Genomic DNA, 20,116 nt, shown 5'->3' with positions numbered 1-20,116 from the left:
CGCTAGCATGGTATGCTAATCCTCACCGAGTGCGCAGTACGTCGCGGCGTTTCTCTCGGTGGCAAAACGACATGGACTCTTTTGGAAAACTTCTTAGCTTCCTGGGCCCATAACCTGTTGGCAGAGGTATGAAAATGCGCAGTAAAATCTAACGTGCATAGCTAACTTCATCAACGACATTTTGGGAGGAATAATCACACATCAGCCTTCGGCCATTTTTTGATGAACGCATACGCCCCCTAGAGGGCGCTAACTTTATTAACAGCCACACAAATGTAAAGCACACATCAAACATAAATAAACCATTTGACTGTCTCCCTAATTGAGAGCATTTTCTCTTCTTATTTCAACATAGGTGAAAAACCGATAGCCCGTCTAGCTCAAAGTCTTCCTCACAGTGGAAAGTGGATTGTGCTTCGTTTGCTGTCCTCTCAGTATGTCGCACCCGGGTCAAATGATTGCTGCATGCATTTTATGGTCTACTAGGCACGCCAGCCCTTGATTGCTCTAATTCAGCTCACCTGGCGGAGCGGCGCGCACCAGGCTGCGCTTAGTTGTAGATTGCACACAAGGTCTAATCAGCGGCCACGCGCAAGCAGCAGCACAGAGCAGGTAGTGGGCAGGAGGAGGAAGAGAGGAGTAACAGCCACACCTACTAGGTCAGCGCGACATTAATGGTCCAGCTAACATCTCATTAAACAGTCAAGAGATGAGAAAACATCATCACGCTGGGAAAGCATTGCATTTTTGTGTTCTGAACCAAGTCTGAAATTGAATATAAAACTTTACATCACTGCACCGTAAGGAAGTATAAAAGGAAACACAAGCGATTGTAATCTTTACACAGTTTTAGCCTTTTAGGAACACAGAGTGATGCTGTTTGAACTGAATCATGATTTTTCTTGTCTTTCCAGTGTAGCCATTAGTATAAACTGCATAATCTGGGTGTCCAGTTTATCTGTCCATGACTTCTCTTCTCTTTCCTGTCTTGCAGGTTTACTACAAAACTTTTTTCAAAATGAGTGCTATTCAGATTAAGAAAAAGGCTTCCTTGCTTTGCCGTGATAAACATTTGAAGGAGAGCAAATGAAGAAGGGTGAGAGTAATTGTTCTTTTTGGCTTTTTTCCCTGTGAACTAATATAGTCTGCCAGTTCTATTATGAAAGTTATGGTAATATCACCGCATGCAAGTGACATAGAATTGAAGGCACTACAGCAACTTTGTGAGCCAGATTTTTCTCATGAATTAACAGGGGTCCAGTTTCCTTTGAGCTACATTTTGAACATCGTTTCATTCTTTTAAAAATCGTGTTTCAAATAACAGATTGTCTGAATAATTACTCTCTTCTTTTATGGAAGTACAATCTGACTGCAATGAGGTTTTTTTGTATTTACCTCAACTCAGCAATTTTAGTGCCACTGCTTTATTTCCTCCCGCGTTACTTACAATGTTTTTCAATGGCACATGAAATTTAAGACTTATCTGCTTACTTGTTCAGATTTTTAAAATTCAAAAATTGCATCAAAAAGTAAAATTTAATATTTTTCTGGAGAATTTCCACACATAGCGGGCCATCTCCATTCACCATGGAAATATATGTAGATAAAGCAGCAAAACATTAGAACATTACTTTTGTTGAATGTACTTTTTATGAAATGACATCATTTAACTCTGTGACATTTTCAAAATAAAAGGCCTTAATGGGAAGCTACTGTCTTAAAATGTCTGGTTTTCAAAATGAAAGCTCCCAGATATCTATCGGAAGTAACAAAATGCTTTAGGCCAGTTAGTTTTCCACAATAAAAGCCTGTCATTAATTAGTGAACATAATAGTCATCCTCTAAAATATAACAGATATTGAAAGGAAAAGGCCATATTAGGCTACAGGAACCAAGATGCTTTTAGGTGTTTATTGCTGCAGCTAGTCAATTTTACAATCTTAAGTCATCTATCACCCTTCGTCTTTTTTAGTCATCTTTTTTAGCTGCAACTTTTAAGCATAATAAGTGAACAGTAACACCAAGAAATCCACTGCAGCTGCCCCAGGAATTCCATATCCTAGCTGATTGTGTCACGTTCCTGGGTCTGCGATCCAGTGTTTTGTGTTTTATTCTGTGAATTATGGTTTTCTGTTTGTAGTACATGTTGGCGTTTCTGTGTTATGCTTCTTGTTTTACTTTGACAGTCTGTGTCCCATGTCGGGGTGTTCTACTTTGCTTCTTTGGTATCGCTATGTGTAATTTGTCCCAGCTGTGTTTCCCTCCTGTTTCTCACTCCCTCATTATCGCCTGTGTATTTAAGCCCTGTGTTTTTTCTGCTTTTTGCTGTTCCGTCTGCGTTTCACTCTGCGTTTTGTCCTCCATATTGCCTCTGCTTGTCATCCCATTTTCTCCACATTCCAGGTTTTCTAGTTTCTTGTTTTCAGTTTCGTGCGAAGTTTAATTTTCCCCGTTTGGGTTTTTTCAGTGTAGTCGCTGCTATGTTCAGCTCCTGTTTGTATTTCGTTTTTGTCCCTCTGTAAATAAAGTTAACTCTCAATAAGTCCTTTGCCCGTGCCTGCACTTGGATCCTCAGCCGCTCCATGCCTCACGTCTGCATTGTCAGGGGTGACAGATTATACTGGTTTCAACATTTGTTTGTTCATATCTCATATTTAATTACACAACAAAACATTTTTCATCTGCATTAAGAAATAAAAAAATAAATGCACTAATTATCTAAACTCATTAAACTTAAGTTTAGATATTTTTGGCTCTCCAATGATATCCCAAATTTACAGGTATGATATGATTTGAATAAATAGGTTTTAATAAAGCAGCACAGCTTTTATATTTAGCACTGTGCTTACAGTCCATCATTTAGGCTACACCAAATTATGTTATTGTAAAAGTCATTTCATCATTTCAAGGAGGGAAGAATCTTCCCTTTTTGAAGAATAGTGTTTACTCAGGTAACTTTGTTGTCTTTTAGTAAAAGATTGTAGTGTATTTTGAAAGCACACCTAACTGGCAGCTCTTTAATATTGCATATACAATAATTTCCTCTGCTACATTATTAATTTAGATTTTAAGCAAAAATCCTTTTCTGACCAAACTTTGTAAGAGGTTAAGTGCAGTTAGATGTGTCTTTGCTTCATATGGGCTGATGCCACAGGATTGTGCAGAAAATATAATGTCAAAATGCTGCTGATGGCCTTCACTCAAGCAGGGTTGTTAACATTCTTTGTGTTCACACATATGCTCACAATCCTGGTGTCTTAGTTAGAAGCTGTCAAGCTTTACAATGAAAGCCTAGAGCTCTTGAACTTGTTACCTTTTAGTGGTTAGTGCCTCATTACTGCTGATTAGGAGACAGTAAATAGGTCTGTGTGAATGTGTGGTTGCTGATGACTCCATCAGTTTTCGCCCAGGAGAGGTTGCAGTCCACAGATGAATGCATGAGTAACTCAGGTGACACGTACCAACCTCACATCCTGGAATGCCTCGACATGAACACCACCACACATCACAAAGTAAATGCTGGTTAATTTATTGATATTACACTATTTCAATAACCTCCTAGTACAAAGAATGATGTAGTATGAGACCTGAAAAACAAACAAACAAGGCATCTGGATTTCTCTTTATGTCATCATTAATCTCCTGAATACAGAGCGTGTGCTATGTGCTAAGGGTATTTACACCATACCAAAGCTGCTTCCCCTTAGTCAGCAGGTGCTAATTGACAGGTAGAGGAGAACCAATGTGACTTAATGATGTACTTTTAGAAGCAGTATTTAACAGAAGACTTGGAGCAGAAATGCCATCAAAAGTTCATGAATTGCCTTTGAAATTAATAAATGTCCCCTCATCATATTTATGAGGACCAATTGTGCATCTCACCTTTTATGCATTTTATGATGACTCATCAAATATGCAAATGAAATTGTGACTAACCTCCTGTCCGGGCCACTGCAGGTGATAAGAGGGAGCAAAACACAGCAGGTCATTTTTAAATTATCCTGACAGCAATAAACCGAGAAAGTATTACTTTCAGTCAGCAGTGATGCAATGATAGAGGACAAAGGCAAGCAATTTAGACTTGTCTAAACTAACTGTAAAGATGTGCACAATGTGCAGATCCTCCTTATGCTATAAAAACAACTTTGACAGGTTGAAGAACAGTGGACACAGTTGGATTGAAATCATAAGTCAGGCCAGGAGTTAGACTCCACCCCAGGCCACTCTGATGACCTGGGATAGAACGATTGCTACGCCATATTTCCTCTTAATGATTATGTTTGTTTATGTTTTCTCTCATATTCATTAAATGAATATAACACATTGTAGGTATTTACAAAGTCTGCAGGGATTTTCTTAACTAGTGCAACATCTTATCCATCATTTGCTTCCAAACTAGTGAAGAAAACAAATTGGTAATAAATTCTGTGGTAGCACCCAAAGTACCGTCACCCAGAAAATCCGAGGGATTCTACCTGTATCTGTGTGTGCTGCTAGTTTTCTTCTGTAGATGTGGACCAGCCATTTTTTCAGCCCTAGCCATCTAAACTGGTCTTCCAGAATGTCACTCCTGGACAGACCTACAAGTTTCCACTATGCTTCCTCAACAATGACAAGGTATAGTAATTAATAAGATAGATAAAAAGTACATTACTTTTAACACCACATGGCTGGTGAGCTGATATTTTAATGACAACAGAACAAGTGAAACAAAAAAGCGTACATTCCAGCTCTCATGCAACAATTGCATCGCCATTTGAAAAAATAAAATGTTACATTTTATGTGGAGTGTCAGGTTGTTTGTACAGATTGGAAAATGACTGGAAAAGGTAATTATTGATTGCAGGAGATCTGTACAAGACACCACCAAGGAATGATTAATAAATCACCACTAGCTTTGTGTTTGCTGCTGTGTTGGGCTTTTGCAATTTTCTAAAGTTTAGATAATTTTTTTCCAAGGTTTCACAGCAAGTGAAGCTGGAGCAGCAGGACTCAGCGTATTTCTGTGTTGTCAGTCCAAATGATTGACGTGTCAAGTTTGCACCAGGAATGGAATGTCACTTTCACAGTCTTCTTCAGTTCACGTGAAAACAAGATATAGGAGACATTCACATTTGACTGGGACATGCAATAGTTAAGCTAAGAAGGATCGAATCAGGCAACAGAATACAGGGTCACAACAGGGTTGATATAAAATAGTTAAAGATTAAAAAATAGTTAATTTCTTAGTTCTGCAGGCTTCTTGAAAGACATCCGAGACTCTTCTTTGGATGCTGGCTGCCTTTTGTTTTGTTTTCTGTCAAGATGATCCCACACTGCTTCGATTATCTTGACAGAAAACAAAACAAAAGGCATCCAGCATCCAAAGAAGAGTCTCGGATGTCTTTCAAGAAGCCTGCAGAACTAAGAAATTACAAGAAAGCTTACCTATTAGAGTTTAAGCTGCGTTGAAGAATGAAAGGCAGTTTTAACTGGACAAAAGGGGAAAAAAATCCCACATTGACAGCTAACTCAAGAGACAAAAAGCATTAGAACTCAAGTCATTACCTTACTTAAGGATAAATAAGTTAATTAATTACATTAATGCATAAATGGTAAATGGTAAATGGCCTGTATTTATATAGCGCTTTACTAGTCCCTAAGGACCCCAAAGCGCTTTACATATCCAGTCATCCACCCATTCACACACACATTCACACACTGGTGATGGCAAGCTACATTGTAGCCACAGCCACCCTGGGGCGCACTGACAGAGGCGAGGCTGCCTGACACTGGCGCCACCGGGCCCTCTGACCACCACCAGTAGGCAACGGGTGAAGTGTCTTGCCCAAGGACACAACGACCGAGACTGTCCGAGCCGGGGCTCGAACCGGCAACCTTCCGATTACAAGGCGACCTCCCAACTCTTGAGCCACGATCGCATAAGCAGAAAATAACCTACAGTAACTGCTTTGCGATATGGAAGTGCAAAAGACAACTGAAAGGGAGGATAGTTTCTATATATGTGGTTTCTATTAAGGGACAGAGGAACGATAAGAAACGATAAGAAATCAAGGACAAGGAGTGTGGTGTAGATAAGTGAGGAAATCTGATCATTACTACAAATTTAGTTGAAATTTAAATATTTTAACTATGGTGTGTGAGGTGGGCCCCTGGGTGCCTCCTGTGAGGGCTGTCTGTTTTCCACATTCTGCAACGGTAAAATACGACTTAGAGGCGGATATTTGTTTTACTTTATGGGCAACAGTTGTTCTTGCTGTTGACAAAACTCGCCTCATGGTTGACTCTTTCCCACAGAGGGGGGTGCTTTAATAAACTTATTCGAATATGAGCTTTTTTCCCCGCTAAGACTTGTTTTATGGGGAGATGTACGAAATTATTTACCGGGTTACAAGCAATGATAATATCGGATGTTGACTCCTCAGCGTCATCGTTTTCTATCTATTGAGAAAACTTATTGTTAAAGTATTGAAGAAAAAAACTCCTCCTTGGCCCGCGGGGTGTGTGTGTGTGTGTGTGTGTGTGTGTGTGTGTGAAACAAGATCGCCTGTCGCTGGTTTGTTTTTCAGTCTCTCAAAAGGAAAAGTAGTATTCACTAAGGGATAGTTATTCGTTTTTTACACATAGGCAGCCTGTAGGTTACAAGCGGATAGAAAGTTCTTCTTTTCATCACAAGCTATGGTGTATCTTAAAGGTTTTTTTACAGCGTCTGTATTATAGGAAAATAAAATACTATTGAAATCTCTACAGGAAGTCACTCTTTATTTCCATTACAAACGCCGGTGCAGCTTAAGAAAGTAAAATTACATCCGCTCTGTCTCTCTATACATCACAGAATCATCTGCTGCATCACCGCTGTGCTTAGGGAACATGACGCAACAGGTCTGAAAATGACTAGACACTTCCGGAGTATTTCCGGTAGGGTCATAAGGTCCGGATCGAGGCCTTCCATAGTAAATATGCTGTATTTGAATATGTCATATTCAAAGCCTTCTTCTTTGGGAGAGCAGATCTCATCGGACACAGGAACGCTGCGGGGCTGCAGAAGGAAATCCATCTTGCGTGTGTGACTTAGAAATTGTGACGGACTCCTCCTCTCTGCTTTTTTATTCCCCTCCAACAGATGGAGCGCTTCCAGAGGTTTCCCCCTCCCTCTAAAAACTTTTTTTTCCCAACAACAGATGACGCGCTTCCGGAGGTTTCCCCCTCCCTCTAAAAACTTTTTTTTCCCAACAACAGATGACGCGCTTCCGGAGGTTTCCCCCCTCCCTTCTCAGGATGCAATTCGACACGCGGGGGGTTTCCCACCCCCCTTCTCCGGATGCGATTCGTCACGCTCATTACACGCTTCCGGGGGGGAGGGGCGGGAGGTCAAAAGGTCGTGATTAGGGCCATCAATCACTTCGGATCAAATTTTGTCATAAGCTGTATGGGATTATCTCTCTGGCTGCCCCTGGGTGGGTCCGGGATGGGCGTGAGGTTCTGGGGGCGCTCCGTCTCTGGGCTGGGGCCCGGGCCAGGCCTCGGGGGCTTGGGTCCTGGTTGGTGTGTTGCCGGGGTTGGGGGCGGATGGGTGCATGGGGGCCCAGCCCTGGAGCGGGGTGCCGCCGGTGCATCGAGCCACCTGGGGGGCTCTTCAACTGGTGGGGAAGATTGTCACATCTTGCAGGAGCTTTCCTCTCCTCAGGGGCTCTCTCTGCAGGAGGGGGAGATACAGGAGAAGTGGAAGAAGATCTCAGCCTGGGTGTTTATTGTCTTATGTAGTCTGGAAGAAGAGTGGATGGTGGGGTGGGTGCAGTTTTCTCTGTGGTGGGGTTGGGTGGACTGTCCCGGGCTCTGTGGGGCCGGGAGGCGCTGCTGCGCTGGGCCCCGGTCTGGATGGGCCTGGGCCCCTTTTCCTGGCGGGTCGCGGAGTATGGGGGTGCCTACTGGGGTCAGCGGGGGAGCTGGCCCCAGGGAGGGGTCACTTGCCCCTCCCTTCCTTCCCTCCCCATCTCCAGCTGCCTCCCTCTTCCCGCTCCACCACAACCACCCACACATGCAGGACCTTGGAGTAGGGGTATGTCACCAGGGTGCAGAGGAGGCCACCCCCCCCCCTGTCCCCTTCTGGCTGCCTCTGCCTCAATTTTATCCCACAACTTAGACATTCACATTACTCACACTCTCATTACACATACATATAGGATCTTGGGGGTGGGCACGATACACGGAGTCCAAAGTACCATCAGGGTGTACACCCCACCCCTGGCGTCGTTGCCCACCTCTCAATGTTAAATACACATAGACATTCAGGGCTAGCAGGAGGGACCATGCGCTTACCTGCTGCTCTCTGGCAGGTGGCTCCTTGCCCTCCTGGGTTTTAAATGCACCTTAGAACACACATGCATCAACACTACAATGAGCGGGTGGAGGGAGGTTTGGAGTCTTCTCTCACCCCCATTCTCTGCGACCTGCTGGAGCGGGGGGGCTAGGAGGAGGAGTTGGGCGTCCGACTGCGGTCTGGAGTGTGGGGCCTCCCTGCTGCTGCGGAGTCGGGGTGGTCTGCCTCTCCCCACTGCAGGGAAAAGGGTAACACCACCTGGGTCTGGGTGCAGTTCCCCCCTCCGGGTACCTAGACCCGGTTTGTAGAGTACGCTTGGGGAGTGTGATCGTGTGTACAGCGTCTCTTTATGTCTGTCTCCACGTTGGTTGAGTGTGGAGTAAGTGCATATGAGAGCATGAGGGTGGGAATGGATGTTTGTATCTGTGTGTGCCTGTATGTCTGTGTCTATATGTCAGGTTGGGTGTCAGGCGCCACCTCTCTGGGGACATCTTAGGCCCTCCAAGGTTTGGAGGCCTATCTCCCCCCACCACCACTTCCCTGCCAGTGGCGGACTCCCTCAGACATTGGTGCGTTGGTGGTTCTTTGTGTCTGGGGATGGGCGTCCAGGTATACACCGGCTCACTCCTTGGCGGCCGCTTATCGGGGCCTGGAGCCCGGGGCTCGCTCGGGCCACTTCAGAGGTGGGGTGCCCCCGGCCTCTCGGCCTGGGGCTCGGTCACTCAGGCACGGCTGGCTGCCGGCGGAGCTCACGGGCGCGTCACTGCTACTCCCCCTGGCTTCTGCTCCGCGGCTGCTGAGTGAGCCCTCATCTGGGACTCTCCTCAGCTCTGGAGTTTTGATCTCCTCCATACCTGCTTCATGCCCTGGAGGACGGGGCTGTGGCCCCCCCGCACCCTCTAGCAGATCATTACATGAAGGAACCTTTAAAAAAAACAAAAAAACAAGCGCGTCCATGCTCACAGGTGTACACACGGGTGATCACACCCACAAACTACACCCTTTTTGGCTCCTACCTCAAAGCACACTGTGTTCTGTTGATCTTATGTGCTGCACAATAATGTTTAATATTTAGTATTTACTGTCATATTCCCATATATCATTGTGATGTTGTTTATTCTATTACTCTCGTTTTCTTCTGCTTGTTTTCTTTTTTCTTTCTCAGCAGGTGATCCAGGTGATCGATATATGCATTTTTTTTTCTGCTTATTCTGTTGGTTTTTGGTTTTTGCCCTTCTCCCCCGTCCCTCTTCTCAGCTGTTTTTCTTTCCCTCTTTCTTTCTCCCCTTCTTTCCCCCAGTCAAGTCTGTCCCGTATTCAGTAAGTGAAAATAAAATGAACAATAAAAGGTGAATCAAATGGACCATTACGGCAAGGCTGGGATGGTCAATTTGGTAAAGTAAATCCGTTGGGCATCTTTCTTTGCCTTTAGACAACAATTCTGATGGCAAAAGAGCCAAACGGGACAGGCAAAAAAACCCAAAAAAACCCCCCAACTCCATCAATTATGCATATGGATTTTTTGCGTTTACATCAACCTGTTCACCCTGTCTTTACAGGACTACCACCATAGACTGATTTGTGTGACAGAGAGGGAAAAGACTGAGATTCCGGTCCAGGCCATTGGGCTACGTGCTATTCTTGACTTTCCGGACAAGATTAACTTGCCTGTCTGTCCTGTGAAAGCTTCAACTTAGAAAACTCACTTTGTTTTCAACATAGGAAACAGCAACGCCGAGTTCAGGCTTCATAGGGAGAGGTGAGAGCCAACCCAAGAAGGGCTGTCTGTCTGCTTTCTATATTAGGTGATTTTCAAAGTTAACTAACTTATGGCTCCTTAAGGTTGTACAGAATTGATAAGTGAACAGAAAACTTTTGGCTTACCACCTTATCAAGAATTACATAACAGAGTGTTGGGTATACCTCTAATTAGACTTTGCAGTAATTATTGTTAGCTAATTAGAGGTTCTCTTGAATATTTCAGTTTCTAAAACAGTCACGTATAATTCCAGACCTTTTTCAGCGACACTTACCTACATCAAGTTGACTGGAAATGGAGTATAATAATAATATTCTGTTGTTATCTTTCTGTGAAACTTCAAAATATAAAGAAGCACTTCCTTGTTTATTCTTGTAACTGTCAGAGCCATGAATGGAAGATTTCTCCAAATCTTGTCAGTAATCAGCAGTGTCAACTAACAGAATACGTTTTTTTCCTTTAATCACAATGGTGAACACTGGAATAAGATTCTGTTTCTCTAGCTGTGGTGATGCTGAAGCAGAGACCAGTGATGGCACAAACAAACACAAAACTATGGTCACATGAATGTCATCTGCAGGAATTCCCTGCAGGCAGATATGAAGACAGCTTGTTTTATACTCTTCTTTGTGTGTATCTGTGTGTTTTAGTGTTTCTGTCACATTTCCAGTCTTAGCAATGTTTTCTATTCCCACACCTGTCTCTAGCAGACAGATTACTGGGGTAATCAAAGTATTTGCTCATCGTCTTTTTTCTGTCTTCTTTTTGCTTCTTGATCTAAACATGCGTGTTTAAAAAAGTGTGTATGCATGAAAATAACTGGTTTTGCATTTAAGATTCATGACCTTTTGACTTAAGATGTAACAGATGAGTGCATATACACACATGTTACATCAACGGAGTAACATTGCTAAATATCTGTCTGCAGCATGCTGTAGCAGAAAGGTTCAGTATAGGGTTACATTTAATAAGAACTCTGAGTCATGCTAAGCTAAGCTGAGTCCTAGAATAAAATTATGCCAAATGAGCTTAATAGGTCCCCTTTAATAAACAAGTCCATTTGTATCCCAGTGCAGTAAACTAATGAATCATTCATCCCTTCTTAGTTTACGTAATGTTGTTGCTGGATAAATGGTTGTTTTGATACAGGGTGATAATTTTATTCTTTTTTAAATTTGTGTTATGATGAATCTACTCATTTGTGATAAACTTGTTAAATGTGTTTGTGACTGATTTGCTAGGCTTTAGCCACACTTACACCAGACCGCAGCTTGATGCACAGCAGCCACATGATTTAAGGGTAATCTTAGTTTCCTTCACAATTATCGAGACTCTTTAACATCAAAAGCAAAAAGATGAAGCCTTTGACTCTTCTGGTACATGCACAAGGGGATCAATTAACCTTGAATGCATAAAGTTGCTGGCTTTTTATCCTGTTCAGCAGAAAATGCAAGAGATAATTTAACTGGAAATTAGTGGTTTTAAAGTCTTCATCTCACCTCATTTTAAATATCTCATATCAATTTAGAGAATAGTAGTGCAATTTTAACCTAGGTGGGTTCTCAGGATTTAATGGTACGCTACAAAGGGTTCAGTGTAGTTTCATAAGAAGCTCAGCTCACAGCAAGCCACATACAGTTATGAAATATAATTCATTCTGATGATTGAGCACTTTGTCTGCCACATAAATATTGCACACTAAAAATAGCAATAGCAAAAAATGACTAGCTGATAGTTAAGTGGATTAATCTCTGAGATGCTTCACTCACAACCAAATCAGACTTATTCCTGACCCAAAGCGGCCACATCAAAAGCTCATTTAAAGCTAATTTCATCTACCTGGCACTGTATCCTGCTGTCTAAGGAGAATAATTCCGTGGTGTTTAACAAATGCAGTTGAAGAGCTTTGTGGCATGCAAGAAACTCCAAACTTATTAGCTATTTAACACCTGGGTGGATATTTTTTGTGTACTAACTCTATGTGTGTCTGAACTTGGGTGAATATGAGGGAGAATCTGGCTGCATGGTGGGTAAACACTCATTCAGTTATCAGTAATAGTCCTTAAAGTCTACGGTATTCTTCTTATGAAAAACTGTCTGTTTATTACTGGATTAACTGTTCTGACTGTGGTTGTCGTTTTATGTCTGTGTTACCATTCCCTGGAACTCTTGATTTAGCTAGATAGCTCTCTATATGTTTGTATTTTAAATCTTTTTTTTTTAATCTTCAGTTTTTGCGTGACCTTAAAGGAGCAAGGGTGCTGTGTGGCTACTTAAACTAGCAGGTTTGTTGTAGGAGGGACAACAGTATTCAGCAGCATTAAGCCTTTATAGTTGGAGAGCCAGCCCCGATCCAGAACACCACTTACAGCCCATCAAGAGACTATCATTTTTAATTTAGCACCTTTCCCTGCCTCCCTCACTCTCATGTATGTTTCAGTTCAGCATGCTGCAGAAGTCGTTATTCTGCTGAGCTTTAGCATAGGCTAGCAGACACAGTCTGTGTGTTGCTGTTTATGTTAGTATGTGGTGATTTGCATGTACATTGCATGATAGCACTTAACGCTGGAATGGTTCCTGTCGTCATTTAAAAGCTGGTGCAGCTTTAAAAAAAATAATATTTTGCTTAGCTGAGTTGTTTTTCATTATGGTAAGTTAGACAGGGCTTGTTCTGTCTTAAGAGTCAGTGGAGACTCATCTGCTCCAGTACACCCCCATCCACCCATTGCACTCCCTCTCCTGTGTCACTTCTTGCTGGTTTAAATGAAAAGAAGGACAACTCTTGGGGAGCACTGAGGCATCTGCTTTAACGGAGCTTTAGTGCTGAGGGGGACTTGAGTATAGCAGCTTTTTGAAAAAACAGCACACACATACAAACAGGAAGCAACTGCACAACACACACATGCTCAAGGCTGCATGCTCACACACGCACAAACACACACTGCTGTTTGTGTCGTAATCAAAGGTAGCTGAGAGGTCTGTGAAGTTCCACTGCTGTGTACATAGAGAAATTATGTGAAGAGAAAGCAAACGAGGGGGAGAAGGGCTGGTGGACAGAAATGATGAAAGCTTTGCAATAAGCTGCAGCTCTCCCTGCCTGTCAACTGCTGTCATAGCATCCGGATGCTGGGAGATAATTGCTTTTTCTTTCTGGATCTCCTAGTTCGTCATTCTCGCTGCCTCATTTCCTTCTATCACTCATCCTCCGTTTTGTGTGTTCTCTTTTCTTTTCTTGATTCTACTCGTTCCAATGATATCACATCATTTTGTAGACTTTCTAGCAGAGTAAAAGAAAAGAATCGGCCTCCCTTAGGACCTCTGCCAGGCTACTTTTCTATTCTTTCTCTCTGCCTCTGGGTAGATGATTGAGATCTCTGTGATAATTGGCCCAACACGGGAACTCCTTGAATTCTAATGTGTGTCTTTACTGTCTGGAACGCTCAGTCATTGTATAGATTTTACCAGCGTACATTCGTCACAGTCTGGTTTGGTTGGTTTTTCTGTTTCTGGTCAAAAAGGCTGTGATCACTTGGTGAAGAGTAAGTAAAGAAGTCAGATTGGAAGCATTGTGCTACAAGTGAAGCTTTTGCGGTACTTGCAAATAAGGCTTTTCAGGTGCCAGTTAATCAGTTCTTCTCACTTGTGTTAAACCTCAGGGCAGAGATGGATTAAAACTGTCCTATCCAGTCTGCAGTGAGCATAAACCTAATAGGATCACTCATCTTATGAAACACATTTGCTTATCTGTTGTGTTCTGTTTCTTTTAAAGAGTGTTCATAGATTTACTCACATGTTACTGACCAATAAAACTGTCCTTAAAAACTGAACGTTGAACGAGGAAAAGAAAAAGAAAAACCTCAGGTGGTGTTTCTGTGTAATTTAAAACTCCTATGTCTCGTGTTAGCTGGAATTAAGATGATGCATACAAAATAAAAGAAATGGATTCACAATATTCAGATCTTACAGATGGGTAAATGATATTTGACATTTTTTCTGCATGCTGTGTACACTGTTTCTCAACATCTGTTGTTGGTGTGAAACTACAGATTTTAAGTTGATGGCCCCATAACTTTGGGTACTGTTTGTTAGCAAAACTACATCCTTGTTCCTTTAAACACTGTTGGATTCAAATATCAGCAGGAGCATACTTATGCCATTCCAAACCTCAAGATAAAGTTTTCCAGTATCAGACAGGAGTCACATTTCTAATCCTTAACTAATTTAGAAATTGGATTTCGCTCACTATCCAGCAGGGAAACCTTATCCCATTCAAATTATTATTTGTGTAAACCTAATTTAAGAGAACTTGTTCTTTTGTTGCAATACATTGTGCATTCTTTGTGTTTGATCCAAAAGGCATGAGGTACAAAACTGAGGGTTCAAAGAAATCATAAATGGCAAGTTTCCATGGCTGTCAGTTCACTTTAATCCCATTTTCATTTCATTTCAAGAAATCTCCCTTAATTTCACTGCTTTATGGTTAAAACATCAGAAAAAGACACAAATTAGTGTTCAGTCTTTAGAGTTCAGAAAAAAACTTTAACCTTGGTATACAAATACAGAAAAGAATAAGTAGAGTGTTTGTGCAGACTAAGATGCCCGTCCTTCTGCTTTGAATGTAAACAAACACATGTTCAATTTACATATGGCCTTATTCTTGGTGGCTTTATACAAAACCTAGTTTTGCATTGTACTTTTTGTTGCTGGTTATTGTTGCTCTTTGCTGCACTGTTGGCAGTGTGCACATATGATGGGACCCTGTTTGTCCTGCAAAATGAAGAGACTGTGGTTCTTCTGGCTTCTTGAAATACTTGAAAGCATGTTTGCCATACCCACACGTATGTGTGATGTACTGGTATTTTAATCATATTTATTTTCCACTTGGTGTTTTTTGACATTGTAAGTTTCCCACTATTCTCCACCCGCATTCATGTCAAGACACTGAGATGTTTAGATAAATGAAGTGAAAGGTTTCCATGAATGTCAGGCAATATTGTGAATAGATTGACTCAAACTGAGCACCACAGTTGTTAAATTAATTTCTTGTGGCCTATATGCCACCACGTCTGTGACACTCTGTGTCTCATAATAAACATCGCAGTGTCTTGTGCTCAGGAGAAGATGTGTACATTAGCCTGCATGGGCTTTGTGAGGAACTGAACATCCATCTTGAACCTGATTCTAGTTGGTTGGATAAGACTTATACCTCACTGTCCAGTACATGCACAGTGTCCCTCACCAACAGGAACAATATCCCTCTTCAGTACCGCTGGACTGTGTGGTTCAGCCAGCAAGAGGACCTAAACTTACTGAGGTATTTATGGACACATGCAAAATGTTTTAAGAGAGGCTACAGAGGAATATGTTTGTCACAAGACAAGTTTGATCGTTCTGTCTCTACGTAGCAAGTAGAATTCTCTTCAGTATTATGTTTCTTTTTTATCACAGCATGTGTTGCCAGAAATAGCTCAGGTACTCATCACGTTTTTCTGTCAGCAGCTCCTTGTTCTTCTCCTTGCTTCTTTTTCTCTTTGACCCTCCTCATTCACTCTTTGTTATACTTTTCACCTTCTCACCCTCCCTGTTTCTCTCTAGGGAAGGCTCAGTGCTTGAGCAGGAGGCAGAAGGAGAGCGGGAGCACTTGCTTTTTCCTGTATTCCTGCAGTTCCTACAGGAATACAGCTTTTGGCCTTCCCAGATAGCTGCATAACTGTGGAGCCTATGAAGTTTTTAATGTGTATCATATGTTTTCATCACAAAAATATTTCCCTTCTTAATATCCACTTCATTGTCTTTGTGGATCTTTCTGTAGGACATGTATTGCTGTATGGCATCAAAGCTGCATTGCTGCTTTGAGAACAGTGTTGAATCGGTTAATCACATCTGAGCTTAAAACTGTCACAAAGAGTTAAAATTCAAACCTGTTTTTTTGCATTTAAACCCCGTGTGACTCCTCGGTAACAGTAGGGTCCCAGACTGGACTGTTTCTGTTCAGGGACCTTCAGACAGAATGACCCATTCTGACACCCCCGCCCCCACCTTTCTCTGTTAGTGTCGTCTCTCCTCAACTCTGCCCAGTTCCCTGGACAGATGGAGAGAGGACACAGATGAAAGACAGAGGCAGAGAGGATGAAAGTGTCATGGTGAGAGAGAAAACAGTCTGTAGACCAGTTACTACACAATGTTTGAGAGGGCATTTGAGGAAAAATGGTCAGCAGTCTGTGTATGAATTAGAGATGGCACGATACCACTTTTTTATGTCCGATACCGATACCGATATCATAAATTTGGATATCTGCCGATACCGATATGAATCCGATATAGTGTTTTTTAATCAACAAAACTGTTTTTTAAATATCTTGCTGCATTTTGTATAAGTTCATACTCAAGTTTAAAACAACAACTACACTAAAGCTATTCTGTTATACCTGTATACAAAAAAAAATATTTCATAGTTCAGCAATACTGATCAATCTAATAAACTTAAACCTACACCATCCTCCCTATTCTGGTATTTTAAAGAGTACTTAGCATAAATATTAAGCAACCTAACTAATAGGGTTCCAACTCCCAGCAACAACAAAAATAAATAAATAAAAAATAGGGAACCACCCCTCACGCTCCACCTCATGATGCTTAATCCACGTAATCAACCTTAATTTGATGCAGTGTGAAAAAAAATGCACAGAAATCAATTATTTTTCAAGAAATATTAAATAGATTCAACATCTTTCTTCAACAAAATTGCAGACTGCACAGATGGTACCTTCCCAAAGGAAAAAGTACTATAGCTTACTAGGGTATATATATTAGACTTAATAGTTACTATATACAGTAATTGACTTCTATTCATTTTACATCAAATTAAAAGTTTGGGTGTCAGATAATTATTTATTAAAAGCTAGACATTTTAAATGAGAGTAAGAAAGAAAAGTATGTCTTTGTGCCCCCTTTTCCCTGTTAATGCCCTATCGGCCCCCCTGGCTAAACTTTGCTAGATCCGCCCCTGCACAGTTACCAGCGTCAGCTACGTAGAAAAAGATCCTCGAGTAGAAAGTAACATTAAATACATTCTAACAACAGCTGATCAAGCTTAAACGTGCTGCTGTTGTTCAGCCGCTGGTTTCCTCTTTCTGGTGCAAAGTGGGCCAAAAGCAAACTAGAGACACGGACTCGCGACAGAAAAGCCGATCAGCTGATCGTTAAGCAGTTTCACCATTGAAGTAGCAGCAGGAGAGGCAGTCACTTGTTAAGCTTAACGCAGGAATGCTTTACAAACATTCAGAGATGGACTTACACACTTGCTTTACTTCTCTCGGGATAACTTTGTCGGAGATGAAATGCCGGGTTGCTAGCGAAGCTCCAAATGCTATCCAGACCACTGACAGGTCCCGCATGCCACAGCCGCTCTATCACGTGATGCATACTGCTCCGACGTGCTAACGTTCTGAGGTGAGTTACGGTGTGTTGCAAGTTTTGTGAGGTGCTTTCGTGATATTTAATGGATCGGATTACATTTTTTATTTTTCTCCGATATCCGATCCAGTAATTTAGGTCAGTATCGGACCGATACCGATACGTAATATCGGATCGGTCCATCTCTAGTATGAATACACCTATCCAGTTACCCACACACACAGAGACAGACACCGGTGTGTGTGTGTTTTTATAGCTAAGCTTGACAAATGAATCAATTGTATTCTTCTTCAGGCTTGTTATTCTAACTTTTGCATTTGTTTCACTAAATAATCCTTCTTGTCTTCACGTGGTTCCGAAGGGGGAAATATTGTCCAACAACATAGCAAATTTCACAATCATCTTCAAGCCTGAGGATGCCAAACTATATACTGCGATGTCACAGGTCAGTCCACAGCTAGAAGAAAATTATGATCATTCAGGTTTCACATACACACACATACAGCAGTGCATGTATGCGTATCTTGTAGTGCTGACTGAGATATCCTACAGCTTCTGGATGAAACATGCACATCTGAACTGGTGTACCGTAAAAGCTTAGTTGTTTAAGAAAAAGTAAAAGATCATTCTCCTTTGGTGTCAAAGTAACCAGATACTCAATATTGCTGTATTGAACATGAAGATGTGATGAAGTGCAAAATGCAGTAACTTCCACAGTTATTCTACTTTGGCTGCAGAGTTTGAGATGTACAAACCAATTTTTCCCACTTGTTTAATCATAAAAACAAAAGACCCAATCACACATAGCCAAATAAACAACAGGATTTGAAGTGAGAAGATAATGAACCAAAGGTATTTTGAGTGCATTTATAGCAAACTGACAGCAACAGTTGTTTCCTCATCTCAAACCCTTCGTACACCCCTGGATGTAACTCTTCTTTTGTGTGTTCTTTCAACCTTGCAATTGATTACTTTGACAGCTACAAGCACACCCTATACCCCTGCTGTAAATTGAAAGCTTTAGCTTTCTCATAAAAGAATCTCCTTTCCTCTGTGGGTTAGTGCAGACAACTTACAGATAAACAAGTCTGGGTAGCAAACCATGTCTGTCTGTTTGTTAGTTTTTTCAGGGAACGACAGCTCTTCTCCAGTGTATCTGTTTTATGTTCCCTTTTCCTCAACCGTGTGATATTCTCAATCAAAGGAAACAGCACAATTGTTCTTCATAAATCCACCTTCGTGACGATGAACTCACTGTGCCCAAATTTAGTCATCTCATCTAAGTGCTAGTAAAAGATTGTTGACAGTTTTGCATGTGGCCTTCATGTGTGTCGTTTGAGCCGGAGGTCAGATTTACATTAATTTTCATGTTTTCTGCGGTGCGTGATGACCTGGTGAGCCTAGGACAAGGACAGAGAGACAGGAGACTCCTGTGCCTTATTTCCTCACTTTGCAAAAAGCCTAAGAAACATATAAAGAAAAACAGAAGACTAGATCTCATGTGGCCTTTGCATTGATTAGAATTAGTACTTTAACGTAATGTAACACCAACCATAATACCCAACTCTACATGATATGTTGCCTTTTCCTTTTTCCATGGCCCTACAACATGTTTTTTGCTTTGTCTTTTCTAGCTTTGTTATCACTCTTTCATCATTTTTGTCTGTTTTCTGCCTTAGGACGTGAATCACGGTTACCCCTCACAGTCAAGGGTAAAGGTATGGGACCTGAACTTGAGTTCAACCATAATGGGATTGAGTTATTAGATTTTTTTCATAGGAGAATAATAATATTATCAAGAGATAAGAAAAACGAGCCAAAACGAACACTTGTAATGGGAGAAATATGTCTCACAAGGGTTACGAATGCATACAGTATGCTTCATAAGTGTAGACTATGATTTTCAAACATGTGCCATGATTTGTGGCTAACTTTTAGGGACTAACAAACATCCTGCTTGTAGTCCTGTGGTTTTTTCAAATAAAGTGGGCATTTCTCCTTCTAAACAAAAAAGAGGAACTCGTCACCCAGAAAAAACATAGATTTTCCAATTACAGGCACCACACAGTAGTCTGTCAAGGTTAACATATGGTTTAAATAAGCTGCTGCTACATCCTGAGATGTTCAGGATTAGTCATTAAGCTAACATTAATGTTAGCCTGCTGTTATTAGAGAATGCTAAGATTAACATCAAAGTGTTATTTCACATTACCTGGATTATATCTATATTCAAATTATGCAGAGATTAGTTAGTATTTAGTCACTTCAGAGTATGATCCACAGTGATGTACAACGTGTTCAACCATCTGCAGCTGAGGTCTGACTCAGTTTGCAAGCAGCAAGTAGCAGAAGCTTAGCCATATGTTAACCTTTATAGCCCACCGTGTAGTATCTGTAATTGGTAAATCTATGTTTTCTAGTAGAAGGGTGTTCTGTTTATTTAGAAGAAGCAAAGCCCAGTTTAACTGGGGGAAAAAAAATCCCACAGGACAGAGGAAGCACAGATGTCCCAGTTTTACACTAGCACATGAACACAGCTTACATTTGTGGATCAGTGCGAAGCTGACAGCATGAAATTTGTCTCAAAACCCCACTTGGGCATGCAACGTGATCTGTGTGTA

At 41.5% G+C, this 20,116-nt stretch overlaps 1 protein-coding gene across 1 annotated transcript in view; it reads left to right on the top strand.

The window, feature by feature from the left end:
- Positions 1-612: 612 nt before the first annotated feature.
- Positions 613-20,116, top strand: part of LOC113027274 (hydrocephalus-inducing protein) — a 75,905-nt gene continuing 56,401 nt past the window's right edge. Inside the window, 8 exon segments of the mRNA XM_075410379.1 lie at positions 613-659; positions 995-1,096; positions 3,363-3,512; positions 4,498-4,617; positions 4,960-5,052; positions 5,054-5,093; positions 9,878-10,079; positions 15,675-15,732. Coding sequence (XP_075266494.1) covers positions 1,019-1,096; positions 3,363-3,512; positions 4,498-4,617; positions 4,960-5,052; positions 5,054-5,093; positions 9,878-10,079; positions 15,675-15,732 — 741 coding nt within the window. The 5' untranslated portion in view covers positions 613-659; positions 995-1,018.

The sequence above is a fragment of the Astatotilapia calliptera genome, chromosome 7, assembly GCF_900246225.1.
Source record: "Astatotilapia calliptera chromosome 7, fAstCal1.2, whole genome shotgun sequence".
NCBI classification, from domain to species: domain Eukaryota; kingdom Metazoa; phylum Chordata; class Actinopteri; order Cichliformes; family Cichlidae; genus Astatotilapia; species Astatotilapia calliptera.
The sequence above is the reverse complement of the archived record's forward strand: the minus strand, read 5'-3'. Positions and strand labels throughout refer to the sequence as shown.